This window comes from Pristiophorus japonicus, chromosome 9 (genome assembly GCF_044704955.1).
Source record: "Pristiophorus japonicus isolate sPriJap1 chromosome 9, sPriJap1.hap1, whole genome shotgun sequence".
NCBI classification, from domain to species: Eukaryota; Metazoa; Chordata; class Chondrichthyes; family Pristiophoridae; genus Pristiophorus; species Pristiophorus japonicus.
In genome coordinates, this window is record NC_091985.1 from 226684528 (window position 1) to 226697868 (window position 13341).

Here is a 13341-nt window from a genome sequence, read left to right on the forward strand (position 1 = left end):
GCACAAGTCTTCAGCACAGCAGCCGGTATGTTGTCAGAGCCCATAGCCTTTGCTGCATCCAGTGCATTCAGCCATTTCTTGACATCATGTGGAGTGAATTGAATTGGCTGGCTTCTGTGATGGTGGGGACCTTAGGAGGAGGCCCACATGGATCATCCTCTCAGTACTTCTGGCTGAAGCTGGTTTTAAACACTTCAGCCTTCTCAGAAGATCAAGATATAGAATCAGTTTGTGTGGAGATGAGAAATAATAAGGGAAAGAAATCACTGGTGGGAGTAGTCTATAGGCCCCCTAGCAGTCGGTAACCTGCAGGACAGCGTATAAGTCAACAAAAAATGGAGGCTTGTAAGAAATACTGCAATAATCATGGGTGATTTTAATCTTCATTTTGATTGGACAAATTAAATTGGCAAAGTTAGCCTTGAGGAAGAGTTCATAGTGTGTATTCAGGATGTTTTCTTAGAACAATACGATGTGGAACCAACCAGGGAGCAGACTATTTTAGATCTGGCAATATGTAATGTGACTGGATTAATTAATGATCTCATAGTGAAGGATCCTCTTGGGAAGAGTGATCATAACATGGTATAATTTCAAATTCGGTTTGAGGCTGAGAAACTTGGGTCTCGTACTAGTGCCCTGAACTTAAATAGAGGCAATTACAAAGGAAGGGTAAGACGGTAGATACGCAGTGGCAACCACTAAAGGAGATATTTTATAACTCTCAGCAAAGATATATTCCAGTGAGAAAGAAAGACTCTTAAGAAGAATGAACCAGCCATGGCTAACTAAGAAGTAAAGGATGGTATCAGATTGAAAACAAAGGCATACAATGTTGCGAAGATTAGTGGAAGGCCAGAAGATTGGGAACTTTTTCGAAAAGAGCAAAGGATGACTAAAAAAAAGAAAAAAGGGAAAGGGGATAGATTGAGAGTAAACTAAGAGCCAGTAAGAGATTCTACAGGTACATAAAAAGGAAGAGAAGTAAGTTGGTCCCTTCGAGGATGAGACTGGGGAATTAATGGGAAACAGGGAAATGGCAGAGAATTTGAATAAATATTTTGTATCGGTCTTCCCAATAATGGATAATCAAGGGGCTATGGGAGGGGGACAAAGTGGACAAGTCCCCTGGACCTAATGGCCTGCATCCTATGGTATTAAAAGAAGTGGCTACAGAGATGGTGGCTGCATTGGTTGTAATCTACCAAAAATCCCTGGATCCTGGCGAGGTCCCAGCAGATTGGAAAACAGCAAATGTAATTCCCCTATTTAAGAAAGGAGGGAGACAGAAAGCAGGAAACTGTTAGCCTAGCATCAGTCATTGGGAAAATGCTGGTGTCCATTATTGAAGAAGTAGCAGCAGGACATTTAGAAAATCATGATACAGTCAAACAGAGTCAGCATGGTTTTATGAAAGAGAAATCATGTTTGACAAATTTGTTGGTGTTCTTTGAGGATGTAACGAGCAGGATGGATAAAGGGGAACCAGTATATGTCATGTATTTGGATTTCTAGAAGGCATTCGATAAGGTGCCGCATAAAAGGTTACTGCGCAAGATAAGAGCTCACGGAATTGGGGGTAATATATTAGCATAGATAGAGGATTGGCTAACCAACAGAAAACAGAGAGTCGGGATAAATGGGTCATTTTCAAGTTGGCAAACTGTAACTAGTGGGGTGCCACAGGGATCAGTGCTGGGACATCAACTATTTATAATCTGTATTAATGACTTGGATGAAGGGACCGAGTGTAATGTAGCTAAATTTGCTGATGATACAAAGATAGGTGGGAAATTAAGTTGTGAGGAAGACGCAAAGAATCTACAAAGGGATATAGACAAGCTAAGTGAGTGAGCAAAAATTTGGGAGATGGAATATAATGTGGGAAAATGTGAGGTTATCCACTTTAGTAGGAAAAATATAATTATATTATATAGCAAATTATTATTTAAATGGGGAGAGATTAGAAAATGCTGCAATACAGAGGGATCTGCGGGTCCTTGTACTTGAAACACAAAAAGTTAGCATGCAGGTACAGCAAGTAATTAAGAAGGCAAATGGAATGTTGGCCTTTATTGCAAGGGGGCTGGAGTATAAAAGTAGGGAAGTCCTGCTGCAACTGTACCGGGTATTGGTGACATCACACCTGGAGTACTGCGTACAGTTTTAGTCTCTTTGCATTGGAGGCAGTTCATAGAAGGTTCTTGAGGTTGATTCGTGAGCTGAGGAGCTTGTCTTATGAAGAAAGATTGAGCAGGTTAGGCCTATCCTCATTGGAGTTTAGAAGAATGAGAGGTGATCTTATTGAAACATATAAGGTTCTGAGGGGGCTTGACAGGGTAGACGCAGAGAGGATATTTCCCCTGGTTGGGGAATCTAAAACTAGGGGGCATAGTTTCAGAATAAGGTCGCCTATTTAAAATGGAGATGAGGAATTTCTTCTCTCGACGGATCTTGAATCTTTGGAATTCTCTACCCCAGAGAGCTGTGAAGGCTGGGTCATTGAATTTATTTAAGGTGGATATAGACAGATTTTTGAATGTTAAGGGAGTCGAGGGTTATAGGGAGCAGGTAGAGAAGTGGAGGTGAGGCCAAGATCAGATCAGTCATGGCTCGAGGGACCAAATGGTCTACTCCATCTCCTATTTCTTATGTTCTTATGGAGCCTCGGTTGAAATCATGTGAAAGACGGAACCTCTGACAGTGCAGCTCTGACAGATAGCAATATATCTATCCTATATTCATAAGTCAACCCCATACTAACACGCAGTACCTGAGAGTGACGGGCAGTGTCTATCCTATACTTCCCTGCCCATCCCACACTCAATGATTAACCCCACTGTTCAAACTACAATCGGCTGAGCGCCTCTTTTAATGGTATTATGTCTGTAATGAACCTATGAATGACTCCACGAGGCAATGTGTTGTACTTGAGCTGTAGTGACTTTGGTTCTTTATTCGTAACTCCAGAGTGAGGCAGCTGCATGGTGGCAACTCTTTTATACAGCGCCTGCCATTAGGGCAGGAAATCTCAGCCTCCATCAGTTGCACCCTCTAGTGGTGACAGTATAGTATATACACAGTGTAAACCTTATTGATAGTACATCAGGTAAACAAGTCTCCATCTTTTGCAACTATACAGTGACGACAGAGAGTATATCTATAGTCTGCATATATAACAAATGGATGTTGAGAGTTTCAGCCGGACCAATTTAAAATAGTTTCTGCTGAATGACTGTTGCTTGTTGCAGGACTCGCTTTCAGCCAGGAGATGGCACCAACCTCTAATAGTTTGGAGTGTGCGGATTGTGTCCACACATCCAGACCACCGTGAGTCTGGTGCTGCCCGGGGAGCTGGTCAAGCACGGGGTGACCAAGTACTCTAGCTCCAAGTAAATCTCCACAATTTATTGACAAAAAAACGCAGAAAATACAACGGCTCTTTTAAGAGCCACCCACAGCCTCTCTGATGGAGCCACCAGTTTAATGCATTGAATTTGTCTGTTTATTCATTCCAGCTAACGTATTTTCAGGTGTGGTTCCAGAGGACTGGAGGACTGCTAATGTGGTACCTTTGTTTAAGAAGGGAGAAAGGGATAGACCGAGTAATTACAGGCCAGTCAGCCTGACCTCGGTGACGGCAATATTATTGGAAAAAATTCTGAGGGACAGGATAAGCCTTCATTTAGAAAGACACAGGTTAATCAAGGACAGCCAGCCCAGATTTGTAAATGGAAGGTCGTGTCTGGCTAACTTGATTGAATTTTTGCGGAGGTAACGAGGGTCGATGAGGATTGTGCGTTTGATGTGTAAATGGATTTTAGCAAGACTTTTGATAAGGTCCCACATGGCAGACTGGTCACAAAAGTAAATGCCCATGGGATCCAGGGAAAGTGTCAAATTAGATACAAAATTGACTAAAAGGCAGGAAGCAGAGGGTAACGGTTGATGGCTGTTTTGTGACTGAAAGGATTGTTTCCAGTGGGGTTCCGCAGGGCTCAGTACTAGGTCCCTTGCTTTTTGTGGTATATATCAATGATCTAGACTTGAATATAGGCGGTATGATTAAGAAGTTTGAAGATGATACTAAACTCCTCTGCTGTGTGGTTGATAATGAAGAAGCAAGCTGTAGACTGCAGGAAGATATCAATCAACTGATCAGGTGGGCATAACACTGGCAAATGGAATTCCATCCAGAGAAGTGTGTGGTAATGCATTTGGGGAGGGCTAACAAGAAAAGGGAATTCACATTAAATGGTAGGTCATCGAGAAGTGTAGAAGAACAAAGCGAGTGCATGTCCACAAATCCCTGAAGCTAGCAGTCCAGGTAGATAAGCTGGATAAGAATGCATAAAGAATGCTTGCCTTTATTAACCGAAGCATAGAATACAAGAGCGGGGTGGAGGGGTATGCTTGAACTGTATAAAATACTAGTTAGGCCACAGAGTACTGCGTGCAGTTCTGGTCAACACATTACAGGAAGGATGTGATTGCACTGGAGAGGGTACAGAGGAGATTTACGAGGATGTTGTCGGGAGTGGAGAATCCTAGCTATGAGGACAGATTGGCTAGGCTGGGTTTGTTTTCCTTGGAACAGAGGAGACTGAGGGGAGACCTCATTGAGGTGTATAAAATTATGAGGGGCCTAGATATAGAGAATAGAAAGGGCCGATTTCCCTGAGCAGAGTGGTCAACAACTAGGTGCATAAGTTTAAAGTAATTAGTAGAAGGTTTAGAGGGGATTTGAGGGAAGATGTCTCCACCCAGACGGTGTTGGGGGTCTGGAGCCCACTGCCTGAAAGGGTGGCAGAGGCAGAAACCCTCACCACGTTTTAAAAAGTACTTGGATGTGCACTTGAAGTGCTGTAACCTGCGGACCCAGAGCTGGGAAGTGGGATTAGGTCAGATAGCCTCCTGTTCGCTAGCATGAACATGGCCTCCTTCCGTGCTGTAAATTTCCATCATTCTATGATTGTTAATCTGGTGAGAAAATGATCAGAAAAATAGTCAAACTGCCCCAGGGTCACGTTGTTCAGCCGCCGAATCCAAAGAGAGTGCGGCCCTGCCGTTTCAGAGCGTACACCATATCCATGGCAGTGACCGTCTTGCGCTTGGTGTGCTCAGTGTCGGTGACCACATCCCTGATCACATTCTCCAGGAAACCCTTCAGCACCCCGCGGGTCTCCTCGTAGATCAGGCCCGAGATCCGCTTGAGACCGCCACGGCGAGCCAGGCGGCGGATGGCGGGTTTGGTGATGCCCTGGATGTTATCACGGAGCACTTTGCAGTGGTGTTTGGCTCCGCCTTTACCCAGTCCTTTGCCTCCTTTACCTCGGCCAGACATGATGATTCTTCACAGGAACATAAACTGAATGATAAACACAACTGGATGGTGAGAGTTTATGAAGCCAGCCCATGAGAATGTGAAAAAGGATTGCGAAAGTGGTAGATGGCTAGAGAAGGTAGCAAAAGGATGGAGATAGGGAATCATGGGAAAATGGCTAAAAGAAAATGTCAAACTGAGATATTTGCAATGTCGACACAAAAAGGGGTTACTCAGAGTTGTGGTCAAACACGAGTTACGCGAAAAAGCAAAGTCAGGCATGAGTCAGACGAGGGGCTGCTATATCCAGCCATGAAATAGGGAAATGCTATGAAAATCGAAACAATAAACACATCCCTGGAGCCCGCTCTATTTGGAGAGTTGTTAGCCTGCAATTGGGTATGCTATGGGGAAGTCGACCAATGATTGTATAAACTGAGTGTCAATCAAATGTGTTCTGCTGTAACCATGTATAAGTGTTGAGCTTTTGTACTGTTACAGGACTTGTCAGGAGAGAGGTGGACAGGCTCAAATCGAGAGTGTTCCCTTTATCTTAACAGGTCCTGGCCGGAGTATCTACAGAATAAAGGTCTTATGTTGCTAAGACTAAAAGTGTTCGTGTGTCAGTGAATTCGCTGAAACAGATTGAAGGGAAAAGAATCCAGTATCTACATTTGGTGTCAGAAGTGGGATCTCAACGGACGACTGCCGAAAACTTGCGAATTAAGAGCTGGACTAGCCTTGGACGAGACGAGAGGAAAATGGCCACTGAAGTAAGTATAATTTCAATACTGCTCCAGTTTCCTCCGGTTTCAAAAGTCTGAGGAAAGTTTAGCCACTCGCTGGTTCTCAGGTGGTGTCTGAACGAGATCCAGGTCAATCTGGCGAACACTTTCTAAACTTAGGAAATAAGTGTCCAAGTCAGGTGTGACGTCGACCTTGTATATCACTTGGCCCGTCTAGGCACTGATTGGATTTAAATTGGAAAGGACAAATTAAGTAAGGATTGGAAAGGACAAATTAAGTAAGGATTGGAAAGGATAAATTAAGTAAGGATCGTGCGGCAACACGAACAGGAAAACCGTGCGGGGACGCGGAGGGATAGAGAATCGCGCGAACCGTGTAGGGAAACGCGGAGGTTAGGGAATTACGTAAAATTAAGCTGTGGGATTACGCGGGACTGTGTAAATTTTAAATTGTACTTAAGCCAGGTGTGGTGTCGACCTTGTATATCACTTGGTCCACCTAGGCTCTGGGTAAGATCATTAAAACCACCACGGAGCGACGTAGAAACCATCAAAATTAGGACCCTGATCCAACATGCGGCGACACAAGGATGGGTAATTTAGATAAAACGACGAATTCCCTGAAAGGTCATGGATCCAAAAATTAATAGGAAAGAAGAGAGACTCTTGTGAACGTCTGTTTTAAATGAGAAATGCTTGTATGATTTTTACTGTGGAGAAGGAAGCCTGTGTGGGAAAACCGGGGAGTTGTAGTTTGCTTTAGCTCCACCCACTTTTTCAAACAGTGAAAGTTTTTTTAACCCTTCGTAGTGTTGTCCTGTATGTGGGAAGTTTAAGAGTGTGAACCTTATTGAATTACGTATATTCGGATGATAAGTTACGGAGCCAGGAAATGCACAAAGGATAGGTTTGTTGAGTAAAAAAAAAAATTATATGGTCCTGGTGGTTACAAAAAAAGGATTTAATAGCCAAATGGAGACAGTACTGTCAAAAGCTAAAAGATGAGTCCCTTCTGTCAAGCTGGCAGGAGAACGCCACTAAACTAGGACTTTCCTTGACAGAAGGAGGACATGTTAAAACTGTAGACGTCTTAAAGAAAGAGTGTGCGCACGAGAAACGTACTAAGAGTTCCCCTGGGACCTCCGAGAAGGGTACCGATAGACCACGTGGTCGAATGGTTGGCTTTGCGTTGACCGAGGCTGATGATGAATTTGATGAATGGTCACTGACTCGGCGCCCAACCCCAACAGCGCCTCCCGCAGCCCCGGGCCCCTCACCACAGTCCCCTTCCCGCCAACCTCCACCCTACACTCCGGCGGTAGGAGGTGATGATTACCGTAACCCCACACCAATGAACCGACAAGCCCAGACGGACTCTTCCTCTTCAGATAGTGACTCAAGTCCTCAGTTCACCAACCCTGTGGCCGGTAGGACCAGATCTAAGACTAAAGGACGTAACCTGATCGTTCAGAACCCTAGTCCAGAGAGGCGATGTGGGCGCTCTCATCAGCCCCGCTCTCAGTCTGAACCTCGGGGCCATCGGCGACAACTCACTCGTCATAACCGAAGCTCCAGCATTAGTTCTACAGGCTCAGAGTGCTCTTCAGATAGAGAAACGGCCTCAGGAAATAATACTTCTGTCCAGAAAACTAGGGTAGGAACTAGGGTAGGAACTAGGCAGTTCCCAGTTCGACCCATGCCAAATCCCAATTCAGAGCAGGTTGCGGACCACCCCACCATAGACGTATATGTGCCATGGAAACCGAATGGGATTATGGCTATCCTGGCTACCATACCAGATCGAAAGAGAGAACCTGTCAAGTTTATAGATCGCCTCCAACTCACCATTGGAGTTTATAAAGCGGAATCAAGAGACTTGTGGTCCTTAGTGCAGCAGACCATGAGCCCGACTGAACACGTCGGTTCTTAGAAAATTTGAGGCAAGCCACCCATGATGCATTAGTGACTGCTCACCCTAATAATGCCCAGGATCGCCTAAACGCTATCTTTAATGCTCTCAGCAAGAACCTTCAGAAGCCCATCAGTATGGCAGCATTATTAGAAACTAAACCCAAACGAGAAGAAACTGCCGATGAATTCATGGAAAGATTTATTGAAATATACGGAGGTCAATCAGGAGATAATGCCTTCAGGGCAGAGGATAATTCACCTCAATTCTGCGCTATCCTACTTCAGTGCCTGCCCTATTCGATTGCTCACACTATACGGACAAATAATATGAATTGGGTAGATAACAGTAAAGCCCAGATGGAAAGGGCAGTTAAATATTATTGGCAGGAAAAGAAAGGAGAGGGGGGAGGTGCGCCCCCAACCCGGGTCAAGACTGAATACGTGACTAGAAAGGAAGAGCCGCCTCGGGTGGAAGGACCAAAACCCGACCCAAGGGGATACCAGATGGAACCGCAGTATTGCGTGCAGAGTTGGGTGGATAAACAGGGATACGGTTATACCAAACACCCAAACGGCCCTTGCCCTGCTAATTACGGACCACCCTACTGTCCCCGGCCTGGTATGGGAAGAGGTCGGGGCTGGGAAAGACGAGATGGATGCTTTAATTGTGGGCAAGAAGGACATTGGAGTAGAGAGTGTCCCTCCCGTCGGCATGAAAGAGGAAAAGGAGGAAGAGGAAGGGGGGAGAGGACGGGGATCTTACACTAACTCCTCCCAGAACATCCCTTTTGGCCAATCGTCCCCCGATTACGTAGCTTGATTGTACAGAGAACCTCCCTGGATGACGAACCGATTTGCCAGTTTCCAGTCCCTAGCACGGCTAAACAGATGCGATAGTGGTTGGGGATGATCAATTACTGCAGATGCTGGATCCCTAATGTTGCCCTGATGACTAAGCACCTTACACCGCACACAACTAAAGAAGGCAGCTTTGAAATAGAAACCGCAGACGTCCAAGCCTTTAAGGAACTAAAGACAGCCCTGCTGCAAGCTCCGGCTTTGAGCCGGCCCCTCTATGACCGGCCCTTTCAACTGTATTGTACAATCCTGAAAGACTGTGCTACTGCTGTCTTTACTCAGAAACACGGGGATAAGCATAGGCCTGTTGCCTACTACTCTTCCAAAATAGACCTCGTTGCCTTGGAGCACCCTGTATGTACTCAAATATTAACCGCTATCTACAATAGCCTTCAATCCGCTGCCAACATTACCCTCCAGCAGGATATTGTTGTGTACACCTCTCACTCCGTAGCTCCCTCCTGGGCCAACTGCAGACTCAACATCTTACCATGGCCAGGCAAAGCAGATATGAGATCTACCTACTAAACAATCCTAAGCTGACCTTTCAGCACTGTACTGCCATTAATCCGGCCTGTTTTCTTACTAAGCCACCCCAAGATGAGGAAGAGCCCAGTCATGATTGTTTATCTTTAATTCAGGAGGCCTCGTCGGTCAGGGAAGATTTAGTTGACGTACCAATGGAAGACCCAGACTGTATTATGTATGTTGACGGAAGTTCTTCTATTAATCCAGAAGGTACACGAATCTCAGGATACGCCATAGTAAACCAGGAGAATCAGGTCTTGGAATCTGCCGCCTTTGAAACCGCCTATTCTGCCCAACAAGCTGAACTATTTGCCCTCACCCGAGCCTGTATCTTGGCCAAAGACCTCAAAGTCAATATCTATAACGAATCTAGGTATGCCTTTGGGGTAGCCCATGATTTCGGATAATTATAGAAAAATAGGGGATTCCTAACCTCACAGGGGAATGAGATATCCCATAGGCAACTGGTATCTGATTTGTTGCAAGCCCTCATGCTCCCCAAGCGTATTGCCATTGTTAAATGTATCGCCCACACCACCGGAAAGTCTCCGGTTGACATAGGAAACCGCTGTGCTGACAGAGAGGCTAAACAGGCCTCTTGCGGACAACAAATGGTGGTGCCTAGAATGATGAGTCAAACTAAAAGTCCTGCCAAGGATAAGTTAGCCTCGGAAAAACCAATGCCAACCATCCAAGATGTCATTAAAGCACAGGAGGACACTCCTGAAAAAGATAAACTGTTGTGGAAAGATTATGGATGTACTTATGACAATGTTTCTAAACTCTGGACCACTCCCGCGGAACAGACTTGCATGTCTGACGAGTTGGCTCTATGGGTTATTGAATGTATGCATTTTGCTACTCATTGTGGAGCAAGGACAACAAGTGACACGCTTTTGGCCACTTGGTGGCACCCTAGACTCCAGATGCTAGTCCAGAACATCAGTAGTCGCTGCCTTGTTTGCCAACAACATAATCCAGGGAAGGGAGTCCCCTGTGATTGGGGTAAGACGCCCCTACCAGAAGGTCCCTTTGAGACCTTGCAGTTGGACTACATTGAGTTGCAAAGAGTTCAGTGTTATAAATATGTGTTAGTAATAGTAGATGTGTTTAGTAAATGGATCGAAGCCTATCCTACCCTGGACAATAAGGCTCAAACTGTTGTTAAGGTGTTAATGAGGGAAATTGTTCCTAGATATGGTATCCCAGCTCGACTGATGACCACCTATGTTCTTTCTCTGACTCAGGCTCTGCGACTAGCTCACAACCAGGTTCGAGAGGCTCACCTTGTCCTCCCAGTTTTACCTGAATCGTCCCTCGTGGCACCAGGGAAGTATGTCCTGATTAAGAAATGGATTCGAAAGGGACTAGAGCCACGATGGGAGGGGCCCTTTCAGGTGTTACTTACTACCCCCACCGCAGTTAAGGTTGAAGGGAAAAGTGCCTGGGTTCACCTGCACCACTGTAAACTTATTACTTCATAATGAGCCTATCTCACTGGTCGTCGTCCTAACCCTTGTTTCTGTTTCAGACTTCCTCTCCTCCATAGCTGAATAAACCACAGCCTTGGGGCAGGAAGAAAGAAAAAGGCCAAGAACACGGCAGGAGAAAGGAACAAGCAGACTTAGCTATTTTCTGAGCTATCCTTATCTTATTGTTAACTAATGTATAGTATCGTCTAAAATTATCTAAACATGTGTAAGCTAGCAGGTATAATTGTGCTATCTTGTGCTATCCTAGCAGAACTAGAAGGGCGACAGGATAACTTATTTTATCAGACCCATACCCGATTGCATGGCAATCGAACTGTGTGTTACCCACTAGCCTAATCAGTAGAGGCCCTGTTCGTGGCTACCCCTGGGTGGACCCCCCACGACTTATATACGGCGGATACCACGGACGCACCCTGTGAGGGACAAACGAGCGAATATAGAAGGGGTATACCGGGAAGATGTGTGGAATTAATAGACTCCATGAATCCTGAGTGCAGGGGATCCCAGGGAAAGAACGGAGCGGTATGCTCGGACATTGCAAGCTTACCCGCTTTGCTTCTCAGGACAAGGGTGGGGTTGTGTATATATCACCCAAGCCATTGATGCCATAAAAAAGCAGCTGGATGAGTTTAGGCAGGGCCCAGAGAAAGGAAATAGTTGGTGGATTGGTTATTTGGAGGATCCTGGGGATCTTATTTAATGCATGGAGCAGTTATTCTCGTTATGATAATAGTTACCTGTTGTCTGATTATTGGTTGCTTTAATGTCTGTTGTAAAGTAATGATGGCAAAATTGGAGCAAACTCTTACAGTCACGGGCTCCCGGAATCTGGTTCAACAGACTAAAAGTTTACTCGAGGATCAAGAGGAGTATGAGAAACAAGAATGCGAACAGCTGAATGCGATACTCCTGGAATAATCACCAGGGTTATCATGGAATGATAAAAGGGGGGAATGAGAATGTGAAAAAGGATTGCGAAAGTGGTAGATGGCTAGAGAAGGTAGCAAAAGGATGGAGATAGGGAATCATGGGAAAATGGCTAAAAGAAAATGTCAAACTGAGATATTTGCAATGTTGACACAAAAAGGGGTTACTCAGAGTTGTGGTCAAACACGAGTTACGCGAAAAAGCAAAGTCAGGCATGAGTCAGACGAGGGGCTGCTATATCCAGCCATGAAATAGGGAAATGCTATGAAAATCGAAACAATAAACACATCCCTGGAGCCCGCCCTATTTGGAGAGTTGTTAGTCTGCAATTGGGTATGCTATGGGGGAAGTCGACCAATGATTGTATAAACTGAGTGTCACTCAAATGTGTTCTGCTGTAACAATGTATAAGTGTTGAGCTTTTGTACTGTTACAGGACTTGTCAGGAGAGAGGTGGACAGGCTCGAATCGAGAGTGTTCCCTTTATCTTAACAGGTCCCGGCCGGAGTATCTACAGAATAAAGGTCTTATGTTGCTAAGACTAAAAGTGTTCATGTGTCAGTGAATTCGCTGAAACAGATTGAAGGGAAAAGAATCCAGTATCTACACCCAGACCTGGTTGAGGAAGGCAGAGTGTGAGAGAGGCGCGGAGGAGCCAGAATCATGGTGACAGGTTGAGCAGAGACAGCGGCCTCTGAGCTTCCAGAACCGCATCCAGGCTTCACACTCCAGCATTGAAATACTTGCCTGCTCCCCTCCCCCCCCACCCCCGCACACTCTCCCTGCCCAGTGTTTAAACCGACGGGAAGGGCCCAAGTGACCTCCCCTCCCTCAGCTCTGCCGGTGGCTGCCGTTTCCTCTGTGCTTGGCTGATGACCGTTAAACACATCAGGGAGCGGAGATATCCCGGGCCAGAGTAAGGGAGCAAACAGCAGCCTCCTTCCAGCAGCTCATCGCATTGGGACTGTGTCCGTAAATAGGCTTTGTGTCGGGGTATCGGGGGCTGTTTGTAAGAGGCAGAGTGGAGCAGGAAGTAGTTCTGGAACATGGAGTGAGTGGGGGAAGGGAGCGGAGATATCCCGGGCTGTGTGTGTACAGTGTAAGGTAACAGAGAAAGTTAATCACCACACTCTTTCAAATCATTGCTGGTTTCTGTCACCAAACCAGTAGTGAATGTTCCTGATTCAGTCCCAATCTCACCGTGTCTGCTCTTCTTGGACATTGAACAGTGGAAACACAGCCTGACAGTGAGGATGTGAGGAGTGTCACAAAGTGCATCTATTGCAGGCATCAGGACAGAGTGTGAAAGTGGACATTTCAAATTCGGTAATTTTGTTTCGGGTGCGTTGAGTTCTCCAGAACCGTGTTGAAGGTGATCGAGAGATACATTGTCGCTCCCTCAGATACATCAGGATCCGGGCTCTCTGATATTCTGTTGACTGCACCGGCCCTTAACTTGGTTCCAATAGACTGAGAACAATTGTGGTACAGCCCAGGTACCTGTGGTTATAATCCAGAAAGCGATTCAGAATTTTACAGGTAGTCCTGTGGGAGA

At 45.6% G+C, this 13341-nt stretch overlaps 1 protein-coding gene across 1 annotated transcript; it reads right to left on the reverse strand.

Annotated features, from left to right (window-relative positions):
* Nucleotides 1–5032: 5032 nt before the first annotated feature.
* On the reverse strand, nucleotides 5033–5344 carry LOC139273824 (histone H4-like). Its single transcript, XM_070890904.1, has one exon. The coding sequence runs from the start codon at nucleotides 5342–5344 to the stop codon at nucleotides 5033–5035; it is 312 nt and encodes a 103-aa protein (XP_070747005.1).
* Between the last annotated feature and the right edge of the window lie 7997 nt (nucleotides 5345–13341).